This window comes from Stenella coeruleoalba (genome assembly GCF_951394435.1).
Source record: "Stenella coeruleoalba genome assembly, chromosome: 10".
NCBI lineage: Eukaryota > Metazoa > Chordata > Mammalia > Artiodactyla > Delphinidae > Stenella > Stenella coeruleoalba.
In genome coordinates, this window is record NC_137156.1 from 62,983,016 (window position 1) to 63,009,342 (window position 26,327).

A 26,327-nucleotide genomic window follows, 5' to 3' on the forward strand; every position below is an offset into this window, starting at 1 on the left:
ATTTACCCAAAGATACAAACACACTAATTCTAAAAGATACATGTACCCAGATATTCATAGCAGCATTATTTATAATAGTTAACATATGGAAACAACCTAAATGCCCACTGATGGAAGAATGGATAAAGACGATGTGATATATATGTATAGATAGATAGATAGATACACACACACAGACACAAACAATGAAATATTACTCAGCCAAAAAAAGATGAAATCTTGCCACTTGCGATAACATGGATGAACCTTGAGGGTATTAAGCTATCAGATGGAGAAAGTCAAATACTGTATGATTTCACATATATGTGGAACATAAAAAACAAACAAACAAAAAACAAAATAAATGAACAAACCAAACAAAAAAAAACATGTAGATTCAAAGAACAGAGTAGTGGTTACCAGAGGGGAAGGGACGGGGTCGGGGGTTGGGGGGCGCAAATGTGGAAAATGGGATCAACTGCACGGTGACAGACGGAAAATAAATTTTTGGTGATGAGCACGCCGTAGGGTATACATAAGCTGAAATACAATGCTGTACACATGAAACTTATACAATGTTATACACCAATGTGACCTCAAAAAAAACATTTTAAAAACAAAAAACACACATTCCTAGAACAAATATGAACACAGCCCTCAGTAAGTGTTGGCTGATTTTTCAAAAAATGAAAGAAAATGTCTGGAGTGCAGACACTGTCTCTAAGATGACCAGCAAATGCTGTCTTTAGGAGTCCCACTGTGCACAGGGGACATGGCACACTGGTGACAGAAGCTGTGTTCCGAAGTCAGGCTACCTGGGCTACCATCTCAGCATCACTACATACTTGCTGCGTAGCCCTGGGCAAGTTACTTTACCTTTCTGTGCCCCTCTATTAAGGGCTTATAAGAGTACTTGCTTGAGGCTGGAGAGCTAAATGACTAGCAGGTCTACTCAAGAACGCCTCCTGGATTTACATTTTCACAAGAGGAAACAGCTGAGTTTTTATTACTCAAACATTGTGTCATCTATCACAGTTATTTTTGGCCAATCTCTATTTAGGAAATATGTATATTTACATCTCCAAACACAATACAACATTTGAAAAAAAATGTATGTTGCAAACAAAATAGGCAGAATGCGAGGATCTGGTGGAGATGCCACGACTGCCAACAAAAGGGGTGCAGGAAGTTATTACACACAAAGCAACTGTCTGTGAAGAGCCACATACAGTAAATGGTCTGGCAATCCAGAAGGGATGTCATGCATTTTACATTTAATAGAATTGGTTGTTAATTATATATGGGTATCTTCTGGTGTTTCATTATGCTTTTGGAAACTGTTGGGGGTTTGGGTTTTGTGCAGTAGGTTTTTATAGTTTGTCCCACATGAAATAATGAGATGTAGGTCATCAGTTAGTGTTCTCATGCAGTATGTCTGGTTTTTAGGGATGAATTACTGATGTTAAGTGGGAGATGCTTACACGTAAAATACTCAGAAGAGTGGCTGGCACAGAGCAGAAGCTCAATATGTGTTAGGTATTACAAGTAGTAGTTAGTAATTAATAAAAAAACAAAAACAAAGAAACAAAAATCTTGTATACTGAATACAAACCCAAGGCTACAAAGAGGTGAGGAAGGGGACTTGGCTCTCCTTGCTGGTTTCTCTAAAATGTTGCCAACTGCCCAGGAGAAGGTGATGGGCTAATTACAAGGTTGTAGGAAGTGGTTTGAAATAATTTGATTGTGGAATAATTTTTATAATTTAGAATGATAATTAAGGGGTGTGAACTTTTCTTAATCACCCAGGTGGAGAGCCTTAGCTATGGCTCCCCCATATCACGCCCCCATTGTCCCACCCATCTTGACCTCAATCATGGATCCTTCTTACCAGCAAACTCCCCTTCTCCTCCATCCAAACCAAAGTCAGCACCACTGAGCAAAATCGAAGGTGAGGCTTGTGTTATAAGCCAAGGGACTCAGTTCTGGGTTTTTGTTTTTAGCAAAAAAAAAAGTGCTGCTGGACTATTAGTACCACCTAGCTGGGGCACTCCTAAGATTCTTGAATACCCACCAACACCGTTCAGACCCTGCTTGCTGAGCTAGAGGGAGGAATGCTTCTCCCATAGTTGCTAGTGAAACAACAATGATGACAGCCCAGGGAGCGTGGGAAAAGGGCATTCATACTCTGTTGGCAGGAAGGTACACCAGAACAACAGGACAAGCTACCCACAGGGCAACATGGACATGTGTATCCAAAACCTTAACCTCTTCTCCACTCTTCATCCCAGCAATTCTATTTCCAGAATTTTAGTTGGAGCAAATAGTCAAGAATGTGCAGAATAGAGCTACAGGAACACATTCTCAGATATATCAAAATGGGATAATCCAGTTGACACTATTTTATAACCTTAGCAATGCAAAGATAATATCACTTCATGTCATTATAGAATCTGTGCTATATAATTTTTAACGTCTTTTCACTGAACAGACCCCTATTGTTGGACATGTTCTATTTTTTTAAAGCTTTTTAAAAATATATATATTTATTTTATTTTTGGCTGCGTTGGGTCTTCGTTGTTGCACGTGGGCTTCCTCTAGTTGCAGTGAGTGGGGACTACTCTTCATTGCGGTGCGTGGACTTCTCATTGCAGTGGTTTCTCTTGTTGTGGAGCAGGGGCTCTAGGCGCACGGGCTTCAGTAGTTGCAGCACGCAGGCTCAGTAGTTGTGGCTCACGGGCTCTAGAGCACAAGCTCGGTAGTTGTGGCACACGGGCTTAGTTGCTCCGCAGCAATGTGGGATTTTCCCGGACCAGGGATCGAACCCGTGTCCCCTGCATTGGCAGGCGGATTCTCAACCACTGCGCCACAAGGGAAACTCTGGACATGTTCTATTTTTAGTAGGAAAAATTGAAAGCAATCTAAATGTCCACCAATAGGGGACTAGTTAAAGCTATACAAAGGGATGGTCCCATTTTTGGTTTTACACACACACACACACACACACACTCAAATTGTGCACCAAAATGACCAAGGTGGTTTGCTCACAGATATTTTGTTATATTTGTTGCCAATTTTTCTACAATAATTATATATATATATTACTTAAAACATTTAAGTAATTTCAACTTCCTTTTGCCACATTGATAGCATGGGAGAATCCCTAGAAGAATGTGGGGGGGCAGGGTACAGTCATTGCAGACAAAACGGTAACATATGAAGTGACCCCTGAGGCTGATGGGTCAGCACTCAGGCACATGTCCACAGCCAGCAGAGAAACAGTCTGTGTGGGTGTGGGGGTTAGAGTGGGGGGAGGACTCATCAGTTCTGCCAGTTACACATTTGAATCTGAAGAATGATGAACACACACACTCACCAGGGTGAGTGAACACGTCATTTGATGCCTACTCATATTTTTGGCAAGAAACAATGGCGGCAAGAATGGGGTCACTGACCCAGACTCTGGTACCTGAGTGGTTCTTGGAAAGCCACTAAGTTGAGGGTTTTTTTTTTCTTTCGTTTTCTTTTTTTTTTTAAATGCTATCCTACTTGAATCTCTTAGACTAAACTTTTTTTAAAAATAAATAAATTTATTTATTTTTGACTGTGTTGGGTCTTCGTTGCTGCGCACAGGCTTTCTCTAGTTGTGGTGAGCGGCAGCTGCTCTTCGTTGCAGTGGGTGGGCTTCTCATTGCAGTGGCTTCTCTTGTTGCAGAGCACGGGCCCTAGGCTCGTGGGCTTCAGTAGTTGTGGCACGTGGGCTCAGTAGTTGTGGAGCACGGGCTTAGTTGCTCCGTGGCATGTGGGATCTTCCAGAACCAGGGCTCAAATCTGTGTCGCCTGCATTGGCAGGCAGATTCTTAACCACTGCACCACCAGGGAAGTCCCTAAGTTGAGGTTTTAACAAGGCTATTTTAACTTAACCAATCTTTCATTCTTAGAAGTGGGAGAGCTGGTGGGAATACCAAACTCAAACAAACACACCCCACCAAGATGCAAACTTTCCTTTACTCTTCATCTCTGCAGTGACACCAACATCATTTTCACTCTGCAGAGTCTTAAGAGAGTTCAGGGATTTATAAAATAAATCCACTGTGCTAGGCTCTCTGGTTCTCTCCATCTTTTCAGGACAGACTCTACTAACTTCTCGAAGGTCTCCACCAGTTAGATCAACCCCAAGACTCTGGGCAAAGCAAATGTACTCTGTGACTGCTCCAACCACAAAGGGATAACCTTTAGCTCAGCCCAGAGATGTGGCCTCACAGGTCCACTTCTTAAGACCACAGGAAAGATTTAAGAAGGTAAAATGGGAAAGTTCCTGGGCTTCCCTGTATCTATACAATGAACCAAGAGACACGGCTCCAACAGTCAAGAACTTCCTGGAAAGAACAGACTCCACTGGACTCACTGGAGACCAAAACGGCAGCCTCTCCAGGCCACAGGGAGGAATCAGACATGTAACACAAGCCAGTTCAGGATAAGCTGTCATAGTTGTCAGTAATGCACTGATGCCTTGATTTACACCATACTCTTACTGGAGGAGTTCTCAACTGTTATCACAGACAACCGGAAACATCTCAGACAATTCCCAGAGTTTCAAGACAGCGCTCAAGTGTGATGGGCACACTATTTTTCCTCACACATACATTTACACCTACTTTCATTAGCTAAATTACTCTTTATTCTTTTTTTTTTTTTTTTTTTGCGGTACGCGGGCCTCTCACTGTTGAGGCCTCTCCCGTTGCAGAGCGCAGGCTCAGCGGCCATGGCTCACGGGCCCAGCCGCTCCGCGGCATGTGGGATCTTCCCGGACCGGGGCACGAACCCATGTCCCCTGCATCGGCAGGCGGACTCTCAACCACTGCGCCACCAGGGAAGCCTCTACTCTTTATTATTAAACTGACTTTTTCTTCAAGGGAATCTTGAAAACTCAGTCCAAATTACAATAAACACAGTAAATATTTTCAACGTCCCATCTTCTGTGCAGCAATATGTCACCTCACTGCTGTTGGAGAAAAGAACCAGGAAGCTTTCCAGTCTCGGATTTGTCATGATGGCAATTGCCGGAACGCCCAAGTTCAACTCATCTGCTTAGATCGATTCTTTTAACTTAATTTCCTCTAATATACCTGCCTGCCAAACACAAACGTCCCCTTAGATGCAGCAAAGGGTAATCAAAAACCCAAATCGCTTCCTGGATAGCTCTTTTAAAAACACAAAAGTTGTACTAGTCTCAGGAAAGGCCTCAAATCAAGTTCTTACATGAAGAGACCAGTACGGTTTTAATGCTTCCAGGGCCCACAGAGCTCCTCGTAGGCCCAGGTAGCTGGGATGTGGCGGTCCCTGCCCCCCACCGGAACTCGGAATTCCCACACAACTGTGGACCGCCCCCTCTGCCGACCCCCTTCCGCTGTCCAAGTCCACTACCCACGGGTGCGAGGGGCGGGGTCGTGCAGAGCCTCCGCGGCACAGAAGTGCTTTCATTTTTGGATTAATGTTCCTAAACTTCGGGAGAGCGAGAAAGGAGCGGACGGACAGGGGAAAAGGTGAGAAAAAAGGTGGGATGTTGTGGCGCCAAACCACCGTTTTCTCGCCCCGTCTCTCTGACCCAGGCGCTGAGGTAGAGGGTGCGCCAGAGAGTGAAGTTCCCTCCTCACGCCCAGCCCGGCGCCATCGATAATCCAGGTAGAGCCCCCGAGCGCGCGGCGCGCCACCTCAGCGAGGTTCCCCGGGCCCGGCGTCCGCGCGCCCTTCTCTCCTTCTCTGACGGCGCCCGGCTCGTGGCCCCGACCACCTAGGTGCTCCCCGCTCGGGGACACCTCCACTTGCCGTGGTCTGAGCCCTGGGCGAGGTCGCGCGGAATGCGGGAGGGTACGGCCACCACTCCCGACGCGGCACGCCCCGGAGCCGGGCTTCCGGGGGGCCCCAGCCGTCTGTGCCCCCCGCCCCCCACCGTGGCGGGCGGTGTAGACCCTCAAAGCCCAGTGCTCCCTCAGCGCTCCGCGCACTGGCAGCGCCGCACTCACCCCATCCGCGGGCCAGGCGCACAGCGCCCAGCAGCAGGACCCCCAGCAGTCCGACCGTGACCCTGCAGTTCAGGCCGGCCATGGCTCCGTGGCGCCTCGGTCTCGGCGGGGAAAGCGAATGTAGCCCGTGATTCGGAGCGGCGGGCGCGGGCCCAACCTTGGCACGGGCTTCTGTTAGTTCCGTCCCGTCTCGCTCACCTGAGCGCGGGCCGGAGTGGCCCTGGCTCCGCCTAGCGCCGCGGGAGCCCTAGCTGGCTGGGTCAGTCCCCTCCTCCCTTTCCTCCTCCCCTTCCTGCCTCTACACCCGCCTCTCTCGTCCAGAGCAGTGGGACCTGTAGCCACCTTCCGAGGGCTAGCTGGCGCTCCTCTCAAGACTTTGTCTACGGGCGCGAAGGTCGCCCTTGGGGAACCCAGTCAGGCCTCCTTTTACTTTCCGGGCGACAAAGGAGGCCACTGTGCCGCGCATTTTTCCGGGGGATCATGTCTGTGGATCATCAAGTCCTGGCTTCTGCCTCTGCTTCCTCATTTGGGCTGGAGGCTTGCTGGACTTTAACGCCGGTGCTACAGCTATTCTTTGCCAAACTGTGAGCCTGAAGCCAACTCCAGGCACTTCACAGACAGTATTTCTAGTGCTCACAGCAACCCTTCCATATAACAGTTGAAACATTTACTGAGTCACTCAACCTGCCCAAGGTCACCAGGCCAGTTAGTAATTTATGGAGGCAGGATTTGATAGCCCCTGAAGGGGTTTCCACAAACGGGGTTGCTTTGTTACATTTTTGAAGAGTGAATGAATGAGTGAATAAATGCATGAGGCTGCAGAGGGCCAAGAGAAGAAACCTGAACAGGTCCACAGAGGCCCCTTCCTTGAGTTGTGAATAGTATGTATGGTACTAGGGTGAGGCATTTACTCCAGTCGTTGGGCTGTAAATCAATGGCGCTGGGTATCTTTTCCTCCTCCCAGCTGCTGGTGTGCCATCTTTCTCTGGTTTCCGAGGTCCTATAGATTCTCCTTACCCCCTGCAGACCACACACCATGTCCAGGGTCACAGGGCCACAAGGAGAGGCAGTGGATGGTTCAGGGACTCTCAGCTAGCAGACCAAGGTTCTGCCAAAATGACTCCAAGGGCCCCCCTGGGTCTGTCTGTGCCAGTGGGCAGCCAGAGGCTGGGCCAGGGTCACCCAGAACAACCTGGAAGAAAAACACATGAAAGAGCATTGGTCTACGTTCAGCTCCCACTTTTGTTTGATTCTTGGGGGAACTGAGCTTCTCCAGGCTGTCCCTACACTCATTGGGAGCAGGGCTGAGAAACCATCTCTTAGGAGCTTCATCCCCTCCTTCTGTGTATCTTCAATGATGAGAATAAAGCAAACTCTGCCCACAGTCCACGAGGGAGGCAGGGATGTCCAGGCTGCGGACATGACTGCCCCCCCCACCCTTCCATCTATGGCAGGGCCTGGACTGTGAGCTGGGAGGAACATCAGAGTTTACCTTCCAGTTCACTTTCTGCCTCAGGCAGACAGATGGGGAAACTGAGGCCTAGAGGGAAGGAAGAGGATGAGAAAAGTAGGAAAGCTTTTGGTGCTCCCCAAGGAATTGAGGGCAGCTTCATCAAGAGAAAGAAATTTTCAGAAAATATAAACATCTTTCAAATATGTTTATGGTAACAGGAGAGTAAAGCAGATTGTGTCTGTTTTCCTAATTCTAAGCAGGCATATATACCCCAGCATCTTTTCCTAGCATCCATAACACCATTGTTTTCCACATATGATGATGATGATGATAATGGCAACGTGTTGAATTGAAAATACTGGAAATACTTTGTGACAGCTTTAAGCCTAAGGAACAAGTCATTTCTTTACTGTATAATTTTCTGAAGTTTGCTTAACTTGTCTCGCTGGGAGGGTGAAACTAACTTTCTGTAAATGACATGAGTCAATAATTCTCAGATGTGAAGGATTAGTGATGCTTCCAGATAATGGCAGCAAAGAGAAAGAGATGAGGAAAGTGGGGAGGCACTTCAGCATCCTTTGCATGACAACCCAGCTACATAGTTGAATTCAAGATGTCTTGAGGTAATAGCTTGGTTCTTGGAGTAGAGTGTAATCGAAGCATTGCCAAATTTTGGAAATGTCTTGTCTTTACAAACTTGGCTGAATGGAAGGAGTCCATTTTAAAAGGTTATTTCTGAACTGGAAGAAATCCAGGCAGCTTCAGTCTGTTGCCAGAGAAAACTGACATTGAAAGATGAGTTTTAAAACAGACTATTCTATCTAATTTTGACCCCTCTGGAAACCCTACAAAAACTACAAAACAGGAAATAAAAAAAAAGACATAAGCCTACAAAGACAGGGAGAACAGACAGAAGACAACAGCAGGATCCTCTTGGAAGCTGGAAAGCAGATGGACAAGTGGTAACTGTAAGCCAGTAATGGGGAAAATTGAGAAGTAGCATGATTTATATGATAGAATTCTCAAAAAGAAACAAAAACAAAACAATAAACCAACCCTAAGGAACTGGCAGCACAAGGTATTCTGGAATGGGAGGGTGAAGGAGAGGCTAAAACAATGAAGCCCGGGAGAAAGCTGTTTGAAAAACACTATAGTTAGATCTCTGGAAACTGTACTCCATTCCTTCTGGCTGGGCAACTGTCCCTCAGCAGAAGTCTGAAGCATTGTTTTCTGAAGAGGTTAAAACTGAGGGAACTGGGCTGAGGAGTGCCAGGCATAGCTGAAGGCCTAGGAAACATTCTGAAAAATAGGTAGATAAAAGGAACATATGCATTCTCTATGCTGAGCTCCCTAGCCGCCAGGCCCCAACTTGCCTCCCAGATTGCAATAGTCTCAGTCCATTCTGGAGATAGAAAGAGTCTTCTTCTGGAGAATCTGACCAGCTCAAGGGGAAAGACCTAAAGATACAGATGTTTATCCCCATCAATAGGCTGACCGTATTGCTACAATGATGTTTCCAGTTGGTAAGCCCCACCAATTCAGCTTTTTGATCTCTCACATTTAAATATGACCAGGCGGTAGGATTTCAAGACATCTGAGGAAAGCATCTAACATGATAGAGTCAAAATCAACCAACTAACTAAACAGAAAAAAGCAACTTGGAGAAGAGAGACTATATAAGGAGAATAAAACAAAACAAAGCAAAGCAAAACAATTACTAACTTCTTTAGAAAGGTAGCAGATAATATTGTATCTATGCAGTAGGAACAGGATTTTATAAAAAATGAATATTCAGGGACCCACAGAAGAGTTCTTAGAAAAATTTTAAAACTATAGTAGACATTAAAAAATAAATAGAAAAGTTGGAAGATTTCCCAGAAAGTAAAGCAAAACATAAAGGTAAAAAATAGGAGAGAAAAATTAAGGTAATTAGAGGTCCAGTTCAGGAGATCCAACATCTGAATAATGGGTTTCCTAGAAAGAGAGAGCAGATGAAATAGAGACGACATCATCAGTAATATAATTCAAGAAATTTCCCAGGCCCGAATGACATGAGTTTTCAGATTTAAAGACTCATGGAGCATCCAACACAATGGATAAAATAGGCTCACATCAAGGTACATCACTGTGAAATTTCAGGAACCTGTGAACAAAGAGAACATTTTATGATTTCCAGATAATTTCCAGGGTCTCATGAGAAGAAATGAAAATCAAAATGGCTTTGCATTTCCCAACAGCAACTCTAGAAGCTGGAAGACAATGAAGCAATACCTTCAAAATTCTGAAGGTATAATAACTTCCAACTAAGAATTCTATACCCAGCCAAATTACCAGTTAAGTGGTAAGGTTCTGATTTAGACATTCAAAATCTAAAACAAAAACAAAACCAACAAAACCTCCAAACAACAAACTCCCACACACATTTCTCAGGAAAATACTGGAGGATGTGTTCAATTAAAACAAGAAATGCATGAGACACAGAGAGGGGTGAATGCAGGTGTGTGGGGCTGAACTTAATGACCTTAAGAAAAAGAATACAGAATTACAAATAGAAAATCAAGTGGGGAAAATGATTATTTATTTAGAATAAGTAAAGAAATGACAACAAATCACAAACTTGAAAAAATTGAAAAATACCCCAAATGTCACAAAATCAAAAAAAAATGTGATGTCTTCACAATTAACTCACTGGTACAGCTCTGTATCATTCATTCATTCATTTCTTCAGTTCATTTTGCTTCACTGATGTGTGTACTATCTGTTCTGGAACTTCCAGATTTCATCAAGATGCATCAGATAAGGTAATATGCAATCTTTATTTGTTGGCACACCTTAGACATGTGAATTCATACATAGAAATACTCAGTGTTTATAGAAACATTACAGTGTTGTGCCCTACAAATACAGGAATTCTTACAAATTCTATATGTGTGATTCTTATTAAAGACCAAAATAGTGTGGGACATTTATAATTTTATATGCTGCATTATCCATTTATTTCTGACAGAAAATAGAAACCTTCATTTTTGATAAGACATGATGAGAACTGCATGTTCTGCTTCAAATTTTAGTTTTGATAATTGGAAGAATTTTCCAGACTAGCTTCTTTGATTCCTCCTCCTCCACTATCCACATACTTCTGGTTGGGCACGGTAGGACACATTCATAATATAATACCATCTCTGACCTTGCTCCTTTTGGTCACCTCACCTGATGAGTCAGCCCAGTGGATGGGAGGAGTATTCCTGGAAGCCGCTACTACAGCATGAGGGCAAGCAACGACACGAAAGTGACCGTGCATTATGTAAAGATATCCTAGCAACCCCCAATTAGATGTATCTCCAATTCAACTTCTCCTTAGCCAGATCCCAAAATGCCCATAGCCACTCAATCCTGCATTGCATCAGGGGAGGTGGGATAGAGGGGAGGTGGGGGAAAACTCTTTTTGCAGTTGAAATACATGCCTTTGCAAATTTTACAAGAAACATGACCAGATGAGTACATGCCTTTGGAAGGGCTGCACAGTGATATTTGAGCTTTCTTATCTTTATGATGTATTTGCCTCTGGACACAAGAAGCACAAGATCCAGCTCAAGGGAGAGGTAAGGAATTTCCAGGTTGATGTGCACTAGGCTTAGAGAAACTGGAGACCAGATTGAGTCAAGTTGTAAAATGTATGGCCAAGGATTGTGGAAGTCCCTCCCGAGCGAACCATTGCACAGAATAAAATCAAATGGAGTCATTACATTTGTTGATGAGATCCTCAAATAATAAGTGTTTGGCCAAGATGTGCCTACTCCACACCTCAGCATACCCATGCTCTTCAGATGCACTCGAGCCACATGCGGCTGAGCAACCAGAGACAAGGAGCTGGCACCGTGGAGTGACACAGCAGCCCTGAGGAATAAACTTTTTTTTAAGCTTCTGTGATTTGGGGCTTCCAGTCCCTTGTAATGGAACCTCATCCTTAGGCAAGCACGGGATATTTTTCCGGTGCCGTGGAATGTTAAGGGAAAGCAGACCCAAGTGATTCACTGCAAAAAGGAATTTGACCTAAATGGGAGAGGTGGAATGGCTCAATGACTAACAATGCGATTCTGCAGTCAGATGTCCTGGATTCAAATACAGGCTCTGCAACCTACCAGCTTGTGCAACTCTATATATGCCTCAGTTTCCTCACCTGCAAATTGGGGCTATGAGAGGACGTCCTTCAGAAAGTGCTGTAGAGATTAATGAGATAATGTATGTAACAGGTTTAGCACAGTGCTTGGGACATAGTAAATGCATAATAAAGGTGGCTGTGATTGCCTTTGCTATGGGGGTTGGTATGAAAGGAGAGGGTATCAGCTTGGTGGGGGTGGACGGGAGGACTCTGGAAAGAGAGGTCTGGAGACCAACTTCTTCATGATCTCATTCAAGCACGAAAGCGTCAGTTCCCCAGGACAGGAAGTTGTCTCGTCTTTACTCATCTGGATGTTCCCAGTGCTGAAAACAGTGCTTGGTACGTAGTCACTGCTCAGCAGATAGTTGGGGAATGAATGGATTCATCAAGCTGATGAATGCGTGGATGGCCCTGCTAACCCGGCCAGCTGAGCCTGGGGAGCTCCTTGTAACTTGGGACCCTGAAAAGATGAATGGCAAGTGTTCATTTTAAAAAGGGGTGGGCCCCTGGCTTCCAGAAAGAGGCCATTGTGGCCCATGCCAGGTGTCTGGCAGAGACCCTGGCCTTGTGGGACTGGCCAGTGTCTGGTGGGCCAGGACTTCATCTGGTTTGAACAGAGGGGTGGAAAGAACATCTGTCTGCATGAGGCAGCTTCTCTGAGACTTTGCTTTCCAGGGGATTAAGCAAGTTAACAACGGGGAGATTCTTTCGGTGCACAAACAGCCCTTACTGTCACTGTAATGCCAACCACTGTTTCAAGGAGAAAACCTCGCAGTCACAGTTTGGGCAGAGGCCCCTTTGTGAGCCTTGAAACAAAGGAGTTCGCTGTGGTCTGGGGATGAGATAGGTGTTCCTAGTTTGCCAAGTAATTTTTTTTAATTAATTTATTTATTTTTGGCTGTGGTGGATCTTCGTTGCTGTGCTCAGGCTTTCTCTAGTTGCGGCGAGTGGGGGCTACTCTTCGTTGCGGTGCGCACGCTTCTCATTGCGGTGGCTTCTCATTGCAGAGCATGGGCTCCAGGCACGCGGGCTTCAGTAATTGTGGCTCGCGGGCTCTAGAGTGCAGGCTCAGTAGTTGTGGCACATGGGCTTCATTGCTCCATGGCATGTGGGATCTTCCCAGACCAGGGCTCGAACCCGTGTCCCCTGCATTGGCAGGCAGATTCTTATCCACTGCAGCACCGGGGAAGCCCAGTTTGACAAGTAATTTGCCCAAGGGGGAACCATGTGGTACAATTTCAGTCCTGGGATGAGTAAGACAAGGAAAATCCTCAAGGAGCAACTAGTCATGCTGCGGACCAGGGCTGCGTGAACGTGCATCTGCGTGACTCAGGAACTCGCCAGCAGGCCGCCAAGCACCTTCTGTGCTCACCCCAAAGTTACCTGAAGCCCAGGAATCTGCACTTCATCACCTCCCCAAATCATGGCACCTAGGAGGTCACGGTAAAATGACAGGGGAGGAAAGAGGAAACGTGAAGCAGGAGACAGAGCTCTCCTCTCCTCCCTTTTTAAGCCTGTGCAGCCAGCTCCCTGTAAGTCTCTTGCCCGCAGGGTGAGGAAAGCCAGACCCTGCCCTCCCTGGAGAGCACCGCCCTCGGATATGACCCATACCCACGTCAGGCCTGTGCTTGCCAGCCTTGTTTCTTTCTTTCCTATATTTTCACTTGGAGTGTGGGAGGAAAACGGCCTTTAGAATGCCTTCAGAGATGTTCTTCCCCTGGGAGAGGGAACTGAGTCATAACCACTGAGCTGGAGCCTTGGAGCTCATCTGGTTGTCACCTCCTGTTGGATGGAGTCACAGAGATGGGATGTGACACCGTCAAGTCACACAGCAAGTCACCTTCACAGCGGAAGCCAGGTGTCCAGCCAGGAGTCTGTGAGCTCTCCTTCCTAAAAAAAACTTGGTCCAGGGCTTCCCTGATGGCGCAGTGGTTGAGAGCCCGCCTGCCAATGCAGGGGACACGGGTTCATGCCCCGGTCCGGGAAGATCCCGCATGCCTGCATGCCGTGGAGCGGCTGGGCCCGTGAGCCATGGCCGCTGAGCCTGCACACCTGGGGCCTGTGCTCCACAATGGGAGAGGCCACAACAGTGAGAGGCCCGCGTACCGCAAAAAAAAAAAACAAAAAAAACCTGGTCCAACTCTGCCGGCATCCTCATGCCCACCACCCACTCAGCACACTACCACCTGCCTCTGACCTTGGCAGCCTGGCTTCCACCCCCACTGCTCTGCTGAAATGTTTCTCCCCAGAATGGCCAATGCCCCTCCCCATGGTCACACCAGGCCTGGTGACAGGAAGATGGTTTCAGAAGGAGGAGAGGATGGGGAAGGGGTGTGGGCCGAGGTTCTGAGACTTCCCTAGTCCAGAACTGGCTTGAGAGCTGGATGGGCAAAGACTGGGCTAACCCAACAACACCAAAGCCATTGGTCACTGCCTTTGCCTGCAGTGCCCTCCCACCCCACTTAATGGGCTGAGAATCCAATCCATATCCTCAGGTGGCTCAGGTTGCACTTGTTGTGTAACCATCACCATCCACCTCCGGAACTTCCTGATCTTCCCAAATTGAAACTCTGTATTCATTAAACAACCTCTCTCCATTCTCCCTCCACCACCACCACCCCCCGTCCCCTGAGCAACCATTATTCTACTTTCTGTCTCTCTGACTTTATTATTTTAGGTATCTCATATAAATGAAATCATACAATATTTGTCTTTTTGTGTCTGGCTTATTTCACTTAGCATAATGTCTCCAAGGTTTATCCATTTTGTAGCATGTGTCAGCATTTCCTTCCTTTTTAAGACTGAATAATATTCCATTGTATGGATATACCACATTTTGTTTATCCGTTCATCCATCAATGGACATTTGGATTGTTTTCACCTTTTAGTTACAGTGAATAATGCTGCTAGGAACATGGGTGTACAAGTATCTATCTGAATCCCTCCTTTCAGTCCTTTTATTTATGTACCCAGAGCAAAATTGCTTGATCATATGGTAACAACAAAGCCATCACCACACCTACAACTAAATGGATGATGATGCCTTAATAGCATCAAATATCTAGTCAGTGTTCAAATTTACAGTTGTCTCATTAAAATCATTTTTAATAGTTTAGTTGTTTGAATCAAAATCAAAACATCTTTCCTGTATTGCAATTGATTGGTATGCCTTTTTTTTTCTTTTTTCTTTTTTTTGCAGTACGCGGGCCTCTCACTGTTGTGGCCTCTCCCGTTGCAGAGCACAGGCTCTGGAAGCGCAGGCTCAGTGGCTATGGCTCACGGGCCAACCGCTCTGCGACATGTGGATCCTCCCGGACTGGGGCACGAACCCGTGTCCCCTGCATCGGCAGGCAGACTCTCAACCACTGCACCACCAAGGAAGCCCTGGTATGCCTTTTTTTTAAATAAAATAACCTGTTTAGTTTGGAATAATTTTATATTTACAGAAAAGTGGCAAAGTCAGTACAGAGACGTCCCATGTACTCTTCACCCAGGTACCTCTAATGTTAATATCTTCCATAACATGAGAGATTGGTCAAAACTAAGAAATTGACACTGGTACTTTACTATTAACTAAACTCTAGACTTTACTTGGATTTCACCAGTTTCCCCACTAATATCCTTTTTCTGTTACAAGATTCCATCTTGGATACCACATTGCATTTAGTCATCATGTCTTCTTAGACTCCTCTGCTCTGTGACATTTTCTCAGTTTTTCATTTTTCATGACCTTGACAGTCTTGAGGAGTGCTGGCCGGGTATCCTCTAGAGGGTTCCCCAGTCTGGGTTTGTCTAATGTTTGTCTCATGATCAGACTGGGGATATGGATTTTGGTAAGGACAGCACAGAGGCAGAGCACTTCATCACATCCCATCAGGGGTGGGTGACATCCACAGGACATCACTGGTGATGCTCACCTTCATTTCTGGGATAAGTGGTGTCTCTTGGCTTCTCCGTCCTAAAGTTACTATCTCCCCCTTTCCCTGCTCTGTTCCTTGGAAGTGAACCATTAAGTTCATGGTATGTCTTTCAAATTCATTTTAATCAGTAGATTCCCCCATCTCTTAATTTTTTCTCAAAATTTATTTGTTGAAGAAACTGGGCCGTTTATCCTATTCCTTTGCCCTCTGCAGTTCCTTTAAACTGGATCTCAAAGCCTGATCTGCCTCATGCTTGATTTTTTCAGCAGGGCCACTGCACGGGTGGGGCTGTGGGCTTCTGTCAGGAGGCACCAATTGTCTCCTTTTTGTAACATTAGCAACTACTGATGCCCACTGTGTTACCCAGTTCTGATACCTTTAGATTCCTCAGGACTAACCTTATCATGCAGGTAACCTTTCCTACATGAAGACAGTTCCTTTTCTTCCTTCAATACACATAATAGATTTCAGCAAATCAAAGATAGCACCCATGGTAAGACACATTATTGTTTCTGTACAACCAAGAAAGAAAAAATGCTGTGAATTCACCTATGGCACATTGCCAGCCATAGAATACCAAGGTAGTGTTTTCCTTTTCCACTAACCTCATAGTTTTATTCTTTCCTCGGCTGAATTGTAGAAGTTCAGTCAAAGTCAGCGGTTGCTGGCGGATGGATGTTTGGGCAGCCCTTGTTGCAGGGGCATCGCTCACACCGGCTTTTGTGGTTCAGGTGTCACATTGCCTTCATCAATCCCTGGGACTCAGTTTCCTCTACACTCCCTTGCATTGTCGCTTGCTGTGTGGTCTGCCATCCTTTTGCACACTTCTCAGTGACAAAACAGCTTAATGGAATTCTATTTCTTCTACGTCCTTTCTTAAGTCCTGTAAGCACTTGGTTATAGCTTTGCAAGAAAATACAAAATTGTAGTCATTCCTCTAAAGGCAGATAATTGCTACTGGGCTGTTACATTTGTGTCCCACTGCCCTGTTTCCATGCCTTCCTGTGCCCATGCCAACTGTTTGTTTCCACGGTGAATTATATTGTCATCTTTTTGACGATATTTTAAATGATAGTTAGACCCCGTATGCGTAGAACCAACCATGCATATAATGCAATGGAAGGTGATGCATTATGAACAGTGATGGTCAAGTGTGAGTGTGTCCAGTCATGATGACCGCGCTGCCACTGGTGGGCAACGACTGTGAGAAGTACCGCAGTTACAGAGATGTTAAAAGTTTTAAAGACATGTGCCTTGCAGTTGATGAAACACAGAGTTTCTGGTTAAGTGGCTGGCAAGAATCCCATTTTATTTATCTGGGTGATCTCCCCAGACCTTAGCTCAGTGTTTACAACTATTTCAAAAATATTTGTGGAGGAATGAAACCAACGGTAAGCAATATATATTTATTGAGCATTTACCAGGAACAAGGTCTAGTTGGGATAAATACTTGAGAACCCAAACCAATTCCCTTTCTTAAATGTTAATTTGCTTTTCCCCATTCTCATCACATTTCTGTAGCTGTTCTCGGCCAGGTTGAAGTCTTCCACTACTATATTGGTAGCCTTTCTGTTTCTTTTCCACTTGAGTAATAAATACACCCAACTGTCTATCTTAGATTTTCTACAAGAGTCCTGATTCCCATCTTCAGGTCACCTGAATGGATCTGGGGATCAGAAAACATGGTCATGTCATGACCACCCTCTAGTTCATTTTCCTCCATGGACTCCTGACAAATCAGCTGGAAGATTTGCCTGAACCACAAAATGTCCATGTCAGAATGGGTGATTTCCAGTTAAATTCAAGCAACATTACCTTTCTTTTTTTCCCCACAGGACAGATAATTGTCTCTTTGGATTCTTTCCTTCTTTCTTTTCTTTTATTAATAGGCTTTATTTTTTAGAACAGTGTTAGATTCACAGAAAAATTGAGCAGATAGTACGGCGAATTCCCATGTACCCCCCCATGACAGTTTCCCCTATTAATATCTTACATTAGTGTGGTACGTGTGTTACAATTAATGAAGCAATACCAACACATTATTATTAACTAAAGTCCATATTCAGACATCCCTAGTTTTTACTAAGGATCCAGGATCCCACATTACAATTAGTTATCATGTCTCTTAGGCTCCTCTTGGCTGATACAGTCTCTCTCCCTTTCCTTGTTTTTGATGATCTTGACAGTGTTGAGGAGTCTAGTCAGGTATATAGTAAGATGCCCCTCTATTGGGATTTGTCTGATGTTTTTCTCATGATTAGACTGGGATTATGAGTTTGGGGGAGGAAGACCTCAAGGTAATGACATTTTCATCACATCTCATCAAGAGTGCCAACTATCAACATGACTTATCACTGTTGATATTAATCTTGATCACGTGGCTGGGGTGGTGCTCATCAGGTTTCTCTCCCTGCCCCCACTTTTCCATACAGGACTCTCTGGAAGGGGGTCACTAGGCTCAGTCCCACATTAGGTGATGGAAAGTTACAATTCCTCTCATTTAGGGTGGAGCTTAGATTTCTTTTTAAGAGTCAACCTCCTATGTTTCTCTCATCTCTTCTTCCCTTGCCCTCACCTCAGTTCCCTCCCAAAGTCTTCTTCCGAGGTTTTTCTTCCAATGTCTGTTTGATGTTTTTCTCTTCAGATTTAAATACTCCTGGATTTGGGGCTCAGTTCCCACATGCTCCTCTCTTCCTTAAAGTAGGTTTTTCTGAGTTGGTGCTACAGATCGCCCTTTCTCTGGGACACTCTGGTAGAAAAGGTTCTTTGGACCAATGCATGCGGAAAACGCTCATTCCTTACCCCTTCTTAGAGACTCAGAGCACACATGAGCATAATAAAAGGTCTGACAAGTCTGGCAATAAAGAGGCCTGATTAACTCAAAGGTTTCTCAAGCCTATTTCACCTGGAAACCTTTTACCATATTTCATTGACTCAGAGACACTCATTTTTTTTTTCTCACATATTAACATTTTTGAAGTTGGGTTGCATCTTACAGATCATTAGATAAGAAAATAGTATGTTTCTTCTTAGAGGTACCTGCAATAATGGTGTCAGATACACTGATGGTATTTGAGATTTGAGGACATACAGTATTCACGGCACATCTATAGATATTCTTCAGAACCAGTGAAAAGTGGAAACTGAATTAAGAAACTCAGCCTGCCAGGTCCTCAAACCCCACCTCTTCCTACTTGGATGACCTGCCTCCTTGATCTTAGGTATTCTTCAGTTTGGGGTACAGATGTCCTCTGCTTCCTCTGTGAGATGTGCCCCAGGGCCCACTCCCCACCCCCTTCTGGCACAGCCAGCCATGACTGACTGGCTAGGCCAGTTTAACTTAAGAGTGAGGTATTAAGGAGTCCCTTGGCCACAGATCTAAGCTTTGTACTCTGAGCAGCTTTATCATTAATGAGGTGCACTATTGTCCTTAAGGAAACACATTCCTAGACTGCCTGGCTTGAAATCTAGCCTGCTGTGTGATCTTGGGCAAGTCAGTTAACCTCTCTGTGTCCATTTCCTCACCAGTAAACTGGGGATAAATAATTGCATCTATTTGATAGGGTTGTTGTGAGGATCAGATGGGATATTACACGTAAAGCACTGAACCCAGGGCCTGGCACCTGGCAAGCTACTGTAAAACATCGGCTGTTACTAGAAAGACAACATTTTTATCTTTGGTTCCTGGGTCATTTTTCAGGAATAAAAAAGGCTTGGAGACACTGAGTAGCTTGGGTACTAATGGTGGCAGGAGGCAGTTGGTAGGAGGGCAGAAGAGAAATTTTCTGTAATAAATCACGGCCTGTGGTCAAGCTGGCCTTGGCCTGCTGCTCGGAGTTACTGACCCCAGCCAGAAGGTGGAGAGGAGAGAGCAAGAAAGTGATTCTCTTCCAACCAGCCCAGCCCCTAGAACAGAGGAACCTGGCAAAATAACAGCCTGAAGATTCAAAAGCAGTGAGTGGCATTCAGGCCCCAGGCGACTGGTTGTCTTCCAGGGTCCCCGCTGCCTGCTGCCATGTGCGCCGCCTTGGGCAGGACTCTGTCCACTCTATGCAATCTCTGCAGTTTCCTCCTCCTCCCCTTATTATTCAGGACATCTTGCTTCATATTCATTCCCCCACGGGCTCCATCCAATTTAATTGCTCTGTCACCAAAGATTAATCCCGACAGATAAGAAAAAAGACATCTGGAAACATTGACTCTGCTCCTTCTTATCGTCCCTCCCAGGGCCTTCACACTTTCAGTGGCTTCGCTTCAATGCCTTGTCAGGTTGTTGGAGTGGCTCATTTCAGGGGGTGAGCTCTCGGGGGTCTGGTGCCCAGTGCTCCCGGAGGCTGGTGGCTGTCAGGGTCTGGCCACCTGTTGCTGTGCTGGAAGGACAGAGCTGGGACTGGAGGCAGGGCCATCTGGGCCTCAGGTCCCATCCCAGGCAGGACAGTCCTTTGCCTTTCTGAGTTGCTAAGAGACAGAAAGACATCCGAGAGGCAGGCTGCTTTAAAGAATATCATTTTTTAAAGGCTCATTCTAAATGGAACATCATCAGAACTTTGCCAAGATCTTCCTGGTTGTTCAGAAGATGGCCACTCTTTCTTTTTCTCACTCCCTTCCCTCTGTATCCCTGTCCCTTCGCTCTCCTTCCATCTCTCTTTTTAGCTTCTGAGGGCTCAGTCCTTGCTGGTCTGTTGATGGGGCTGAGCAGGGGTCAGGGGTGATGGGGTGGCGGGTGAGGTCTCAGCCACAGGTCAGCCTGGGGGCCCAGGAAGTGTTTGGGGAAACTGGCTTCACTTCATCCAACCATGTCTGTGTCATTCACCAGGTGGCCTCTTCAGTGAGCAAACTCTTACCCATGTGTAGAATAAAGTGATTATCTGGGGAACAAGCATCCACACTTTTCGTGATTGCCACGGATCATTGTGTAGCCGTTTGCTGCTCTCTGGGTCCCGAGCTCCATATGTATTTTTCATATGTGTATCTGGCTCTATATTGTATTTTTATACAAATAGTAGCATATTATCACCTTGTTCTAGCCCTCGGGATTTTTTTTCTTTCATCCTAACAAGAGTCTTGATTATCTTAGTGTGTCTGTACATAGGAAGCAACATCAATCGTTTCGTTTTGTTTTAAACCACTTCACTAGATTATTCTTTTTTTTTTTTTTTTTTTTTTTTTTTTTGGTGGTACGCGGGCCTCTCCCGTTGCGGGACGCGCAGGCCCAGCGGCCATGGCTCACGGGCCTAGTCGCGAACCCGTGTCTCCTGCATCGGCAGGCGGACTCCCAACCACTGCGCCACCAGGGAAGCCCTAGATTATTCTTTTTAAAAAACATTTATTTATGTATTTGGCTGTGCCGGGTCTTAGTTGCAGCACGCATGATCTTTTAGTTGCGGCACGCGGGATGTTTAGTCGCATCATGCGGGATCTAGTTCCCTGACCAGGGATTGAACCCGGGAGCATCGGGCGCGCAGAGTCTTAACCACTGGACCACCGGGGAAGTCCTCAGTCGTTTTCAATGGTTAATCAAACACTTCTGCTCTAGGGCACTGCTGCCAGCCCACCCTGAGGCCTGCAGACTATACAATGCATGTCCCCAGGCTGCTCTGTTACTCAGGGGGCAGGAAACAAGTGGCAACTCAAACCTGGTGACCAAGGAAGGCGCTGTTTACAAAGGTGTGGGTGCAGGATGGAGAACCAGCCCGGGTTGCGGGCACCAGGGCCAGCACCATCTAGTTTGCTCATTTTATCCAGTCCCGAGGGGCTGTGTGACTTGCCCAAGGTCACACAGCAAGAGGCAAAGCCATCAGAAAACCAGGTGTCCCGACTCCCAATCACTGTTCTTTCCTCTGGGTTTGCTTTGATTGTCAAAAATGAAACAAAACAAAAACACCCCTGGTTATTTAAATTCCAATCATGAGTCTAGGAAAGTTTTTTTTTTTTTAACATCTTTATTGGAGTATAATTGCTTTACAATGGTGTGTTAGTTTCTGCTTTATAACAAAGTAAATCAGTTACACATATACATATATCCCCATATGTCCTCCCTCTTGTGTCTCCCTCCCACCCTCCCTATCCCACCCCTCTAGGTGGTGACAGATCACCAAGCTGATCTCCCTGTGCTATGCAGTTGCTTCCCACTAGCTATCTATTTTACATTTGGTAGTATATATAAGTCCATGCCACTCTTTCAGTTCATCCCAGCTTACCCTTCCCTCTCCCTGTGTCCTCAAGTCCATTTTCTACGTCTGTGTCTTTATTCCTGTCCTGCCCCTAGGTTCTTCAGAACCATTTTTTTTTTAGATAGGAAAGTTTTTAAATTAATCTTTTCCACAATCAAGACCAATTAGTCAGCTCTTCTGTCATGAGTTTCCATAATTTTTCGATTTCCCTCACTTACAAATTGCTTTTTAAATCATAATTTGCAAATTTATTCATGACAAATGTTTTTAAAAGCCAAAATTTGGTATCAGCTTAAGTGTCCCCAAATAGGATAATGGGCAAGTAAATGAGGATACATCTATCCAGTGGAAAATTATGTATTTCTTAAACTTGATATTTATGAAGAGTGTGCAATAAACTGGAAAATGTTTAGCTGTAATGCTCAAGTAAAATTGTAATCTCCAGTTTATTTCGAGTATCATCAGAATTATGTTAATTCATACATGCACTGAAACAAACCAAAAAAACCCTAAAGTTACGTAAAGAAAAACAAATATGGTAAAGGAATATACCAATATGTTACTGATAATGATTATCTTTAGCTGGGTGAAATATGGGTGATTTTGATTTGCTTCTTTCAACATTTCCAGATTTTCTACATTGATCTACTAATATGTTCATAATAACAACAGCAACAACTATAATAATCACAATTCAAGATTTTTAAAAGTCACTGTGATAATTTGACGAGGGATGCATATCCAAAACCATACAATTCCACACCTCTGACCCAGTCATTTCTCTTCCAGGAATCTGTCCTGAGAAACGAATTCTGCTTTGGGGCAAATCTCTAGGCAGGAAGAAGTTTACTGCAGGGAAAAGCTGGAAACCACCTAAATGCCAAACAGTGGAGTAATGTGGTTCAGCTGCTCAATGCTGCTACGTGTTCATTAGGAAAGAAACTTATGACAAAAGTATGTGCTACAACATTTAACAGAAAACTCAGGATTCATAATTAAATGTAAAATATGACTCTAACAGGTTTTTTAAAAAAAGGTGTAGGTTTGGGGGGAAAATACACAAAGATGAGCTTGATGAGCTGGCAGGGCGGGGTGGTGGAATCGTCAATAATTTTTCTTCTTGATTTTCTAACATTTTCTGTAATGTAGTTACCTTGCCTTTGTAACTTAAAAAACACGATAAATAGCTGTTCATCTGGGAAGTTGGTTCTCAAGTTGTACCTGCTAAGCCACAATCTCACAGGGAAGGCGGGTGGAGACCCAGCCCCGATGTTGGCAGGACAACAAGAGGAAAGTGTTCATCAATGAGGGCCTGATGAAGTCTGAGTTATTTACTCCAGGGGTGATGAAGCACTGAGTAGGTAATAGAAATTGCTGGGCCCTGCAGGGGTCAAGGTGGGGAATGAGATAAGTAGAAGAGATAAGGGGGCTTCCCCTGTGGCGCAGTGGTTGGGAGTCTGCCTGCCGACGCAGGGGACACGGGTTCTCGTGCTCCGGTCTGGGAAGATCCCACATGCCGCGGAGCGGCTGGGCCCATGAGCCTGCACGTCTGGAGCCTGTGCTCCGCAACGGGAGAGGTCACAGCAGTGAGAGGCCCGCGTACCGCAAAAAAAAAAAAAAAAAAAAGAGATAAGGAGTGCAGAGCACACAGTTAAAACAATCAGTTCACTAACCAGGTCCAGCTGACAAAGCCCTCACACCTGTCAGGGAGAGAACTGTGGTCATGGATGCCCAGGCTGAAACAGTGTGCAGGCAGCCTGCAGACGGGAGACACCCAGAATAGGGCCCTGGAGACATGGGTTCTGGGGTCCTCACCACCAGTCCTGAACCAAGGATCCCGGGATTGACTGGGGGCTCCAAGGCCCCTTCCAGCTCCCAGTGTCTGCGATCTGTACTGCCCTTTGCTCCTGAAATTCTCTTCCTCATACTCCAAGGTGTGGCACTAATGCCTTCACCCCTGCAGGACCTTCCTTCCCTGCCCCTGCCTGGACTGCACATCCCTCAGTCTGTGTGTCCACAGTGTTTGAAACCCAGTTCAGAACTGACTTGTTCCATCTGAAAACAAACAGAATAAACATCTGGCAGCTAAGGGAGCATTTAGGATGTGCCAGATATTGTACTTGGCTGCGTGTTGTCCTGAGATGGGCTTGTCTGTCCCCCGAGGACTGGGTCTTCGTATTTGTGCCCACTTACCTGTTACTGCACGGCAAACCATCCCGAAACTTATGTTTTGTTCACCTTTATGGTGATAGCTGGGGCAGGGCAAGAATTGTCTGAAGGACTCTCAGTCACACTCTGGTGGTTGATACTGGCTTCGGGTGGGACCACGGCCGGGGCTGTTGACCCACCGTTGGCCTCCTTCTGTATGGCCTGGGCCTCCTCACAGCAGGGTGGTAGAGAGATAGATAGAGAGAGAGAGCCAGACAGGAGGAAGTTGTATTCCTTTTATGACCTGGCCTCAGAAGTCACACAGTGTCATCCCCACTGTATTTTACTGAATAGAATCGCATAACTAAAGGTGACCCAAATACAAGGGAAGGGGAGTTGGAATTCGCCGTTTGATGTGAGGAATGTTCAAGAGCTTGCACATATGTTTTCTAACCACCACTGTTGGCCTTCCTTGTACCCCGCTCTTCCTTGCGCCTGACACAGAGCCTTGAACTAAACATTAGCCAGAATTGTTGGTAGAGCTGAATTGCCTTTCGGGTTGGTGCAGACCTGGGTGCAGAGGATAGTTTGGTGTGAACCCACTTGCTTCCTGTTTATGTTGTTCAGAAACACAAAACACTTGGAGAAGCCATGAATTTTTTGCCTCTGGCTGCCCACAGGCTTGGGATCTGGGTGGGTCAAGGTTGCTGTCTGTCATCTTCCCCTATTTTCCCATCCAGCCTTTCCCCCACTGCTCCATAAACTCAATCCCATGCTTTAATCAGACAGGTCCCCTAACTCTGTCCCAGTGGGGACAGCCTTTACCCAGGTGGGTTCATCTTCTGGGATGCCCTCTCTCCTTTCTATCAATACTTTCCACCTGCTACCCAGCCTTCATGACCCAGCTCAAGGAACTTTCTCTCTTGGCATTTCCCTCTTACCACCACCAACCTCTTCCCCACCATTTCCTCGGCAAGAGAAGTGAAAAGCAGGCTTAATTCCCAAAGCTGCAGTCCTGAGTCCTTAAGGAAGCCCAGGGGCAGCAAAGACAAAAGCCCTGGCACCAGGCAGGTGAGGAGGCTGAGAGAAACAGGCTGGAGGCCAGCTAGACCACAGGAAGGACCACAGCCAACTGGTCTACCAAAGGGGGCAGCTCCTTCTTGCTTCAGCAAGTTGTTACCAGGGGAACTGAAGGACAGATCATCTAATCTTTCCCGAGAAGCAGAAAAATATGGATTTTTATGTGGGATTTCTTAATTTGTAATTATTGATGATTAATTTAAAATTTTAGAATTCAAGCTAATTCCATGGGCCACATTTGCCCCACCTCAGTTCACAACTTTTGGCTGAAAAGATCTGGGGCAGAGAGAAGGGTTTGGGAGGGAGGGAGGGAGGAGGCTGGAGAGAACTCCCCAGGCGGGGGCAGAGTTGAGGGGGCTGTTGAGGATGGAACTTCTGGAGGGTTCTCAAGGGGCCTCAGTCCAATGTAAGCTTCCGAACTTGGACTTCACACCAGGGGAAGCATACAGAACCTCAGCAGAATGGGGCTTTTGTGGAAGTTGGGTTCAGTTACAGAAAAATAAAATCCTACTTCTTGCTCCCCTGAGTTTGGGGTGAGATTCATACTCCAAAGCCTTCAGCGGAGGCTCACTGAACGAGGGTCCCTGTCTCAAGTCAGCTCCCCAGGGAAACAGATTTGGCATAGTTTCATCTGCAAAATCCAGGCTTGTGGGAGAGAGCTCTTGAGACCTCTAGGAGATAAAGAGAGCAGACCTGGCCAGAGGGCAAGGTTGAAAATGATTCAGTCTTGACAAAGACCTCAGTCCAGCCTATGGAGAGCTCTGGGTTCCTCCGAGGTCTTCCAAGTTGACCTGGATGGGGAAGAGGTTGCTGGGCCACAGTGACCAGGTACTGAATGCAGGCTGCCCTTGTGAACAGAACTCGGCCTTGGGCAAGGGGGTTCTCTGCAGCAGAAGGCAAGTCCCAGAGAGACTCAGCGGGAGCCATCAACAGGCAGAGGAGTGAGATTCCAGTTCTTGAGGGAGGAGGTATCTGGGTGGTTCACACAGTGTCCACTGCCCCTCGCACTACTCAGATTCACTAGTTTCATATGATAAGTTTTGAGAAGCAGCTCCTCCAGATTCCACTGGACCTCTTTTCCAGGGGACGCTTACAGGGGGAAGCTTAGAGGGATGGAATTCAGCTCCTTCCTCCCTGCAGCTCGTCTTGAGGGTGTAACTGATACCCATCATCCTCTCCTCTACCACCATCCTCGTATCCCCATACCCTGAGCTAGCACCTCCACTGGTTAGGTGGCTTGGATGGGGTAACTGAGACCCTCATCCTTGAGAGGTCTGCTCCCCTCATCACCAGGTCCTTCTTGGTCTATGCATTTGTTTATTTCCTGTTGAAATTGGGTACAGGAGAACCAAGAGCCATCCCAGTGAACCGCTTGGGTGCCAAACATAT

The 26,327-nt window shown here is 45.9% G+C and overlaps 1 protein-coding gene and 1 long non-coding RNA gene across 2 annotated transcripts in view; one reads left to right on the forward strand and one right to left on the reverse strand.

The window, feature by feature from the left end:
- Nucleotides 1-6,350, reverse strand: part of CDCP1 (CUB domain containing protein 1) — a 51,166-nt gene extending 44,816 nt beyond the window's left edge. Inside the window, exon 1 of the mRNA XM_079932806.1 lies at nucleotides 6,003-6,350. Within this exon, the coding sequence (XP_079788932.1) occupies nucleotides 6,003-6,084 (82 nt within the window). The 5' untranslated portion in view covers nucleotides 6,085-6,350. The remainder of the gene's footprint in view (nucleotides 1-6,002) is intronic.
- LOC307192169 overlaps nucleotides 5,424-26,327 on the forward strand; it is a 66,487-nt gene continuing 45,583 nt past the window's right edge. Inside the window, exons 1-2 of the long non-coding RNA XR_013829998.1 lie at nucleotides 5,424-5,522; nucleotides 14,817-15,004. This is a non-coding gene — a long non-coding RNA (uncharacterized lncRNA). The remainder of the gene's footprint in view (nucleotides 5,523-14,816; nucleotides 15,005-26,327) is intronic.